The 1277-nt window shown below is 36.6% G+C and overlaps 1 protein-coding gene across 7 annotated transcripts in view; it reads right to left on the bottom strand.

The window, feature by feature from the left end:
* LOC107612622 (protein DDB_G0276689) overlaps nt 1-1277 on the bottom strand; it is a 28924-nt gene that overhangs the window by 13830 nt on the left and 13817 nt on the right. For all 7 annotated transcript variants that reach the window (XM_021109963.1, XM_021109962.1, XM_016314316.2 and 4 more), the window contains 2 exons: nt 901-1125; nt 425-515 (listed from right to left, as the gene is read on the bottom strand). In XM_021109963.1, the coding sequence (XP_020965622.1) occupies nt 425-515; nt 901-1125 (316 nt within the window). The remainder of the gene's footprint in view (nt 1-424; nt 516-900; nt 1126-1277) is intronic.

The raw sequence follows: 1277 nt of genomic DNA, 5'->3' as shown, positions 1-1277 counted from the left end.
ATATCTGCCATTTCACGCAACACCATCCGCTATAACCTCATGGCGGTTTTTTACCCTTCCGCCATTAGCCGCCATCCACCATCAAAATTCAAAAACTATGGGTTTGCTATATTTAGTAGTAAACCAAACAACTAGGACATTTTGCATTCACTGGCTTCTACTTAGATAATATCAACTCATGGTAAGACTTGACCAAGATGTACCTCAACATATTTGTAGTAGAGTTAATCATATATATAGGATACTCATGTGTAGCTAACTAGCTATCCATGAGTATTGAGTACCCACCAGTTAATCGTAACAGAGATGCATCCAGCATGGGTATGACAAACACTATAAAGAGTATCCAAGCATCACACCATAATGGCGATGTTGATGTAAGAATATAGTATTAATGGAAAGAATGATAGGAAAAGAAAAGTACCTCTTGCCTAACAGGATCATTCTGAGGCAAGTGGCAACAGCACATTGTCAGAACATCCAAAGCAGCATCTAATTCCCAAGTGTGCACATACCTATTATAAAATTCTGAAATTTGAGAATGCCATCATAGGCTGAGAGAATTTAAAAAAGCAATTAGGCAACTATCATATTCTCTAATGTAAACATGCCAAAAAAATGAAGAGAAAGCAGCACTAGAAGTTTGGCTGAAACATAATATCTTACTTCGCCAACAGGATTGCAATAAATGATTTCATATATCTATCAAGCCTTTAGTGAAAGACCCTATCGATTTGAATAACTGACAAACTACATTAAGAACTAGCTATCCTAAACTTTTAAGCTGTTAGGTGAAGACAAGAAACAGTTCTATATTTTTAACAGAACTTACGGTAACAGAATATATCCTTTACCAGATATATAGTCTGCTAAATCAAGAAAATGAAATTATTCACACACCTTAAGGCAAGTCTAGCTGCCAGCGGTTTGTCCTTCAACCTTAGGCAATACTGCCAACTGTTGCTCCAAAGATTACTTCCTCCATACCCATGATGCTGTGCAGAATTTGAGTGAATCTCTTCTGAACGTTCAATGAGTAGCTGAAGAAGCTGATCAGAGGCCCCATTACGTAGAAAGCGATCCGAGAGTGCAAGGGCATCCATTAGTTTTCCTTCCTCAATAAGTCTACAACAGAAAAAAAAAAGAAAAGAAAAGAAAAGAGCACGTGAAACATGTAAATCGCTAAAGAAAGAGTAAGCCTCAGTTTAAAAAAAAAAATTTCTTTTTTATACGAATTGAAAGAATAAAAGTGAGGAGAATTAGGCATCCTGCATCCT

This window comes from Arachis ipaensis, chromosome B08 (genome assembly GCF_000816755.2).
Source record: "Arachis ipaensis cultivar K30076 chromosome B08, Araip1.1, whole genome shotgun sequence".
Classification (NCBI taxonomy): domain Eukaryota; kingdom Viridiplantae; phylum Streptophyta; class Magnoliopsida; order Fabales; family Fabaceae; genus Arachis; species Arachis ipaensis.
The sequence above is the reverse complement of the archived record's forward strand: the minus strand, read 5'-3'. Positions and strand labels throughout refer to the sequence as shown.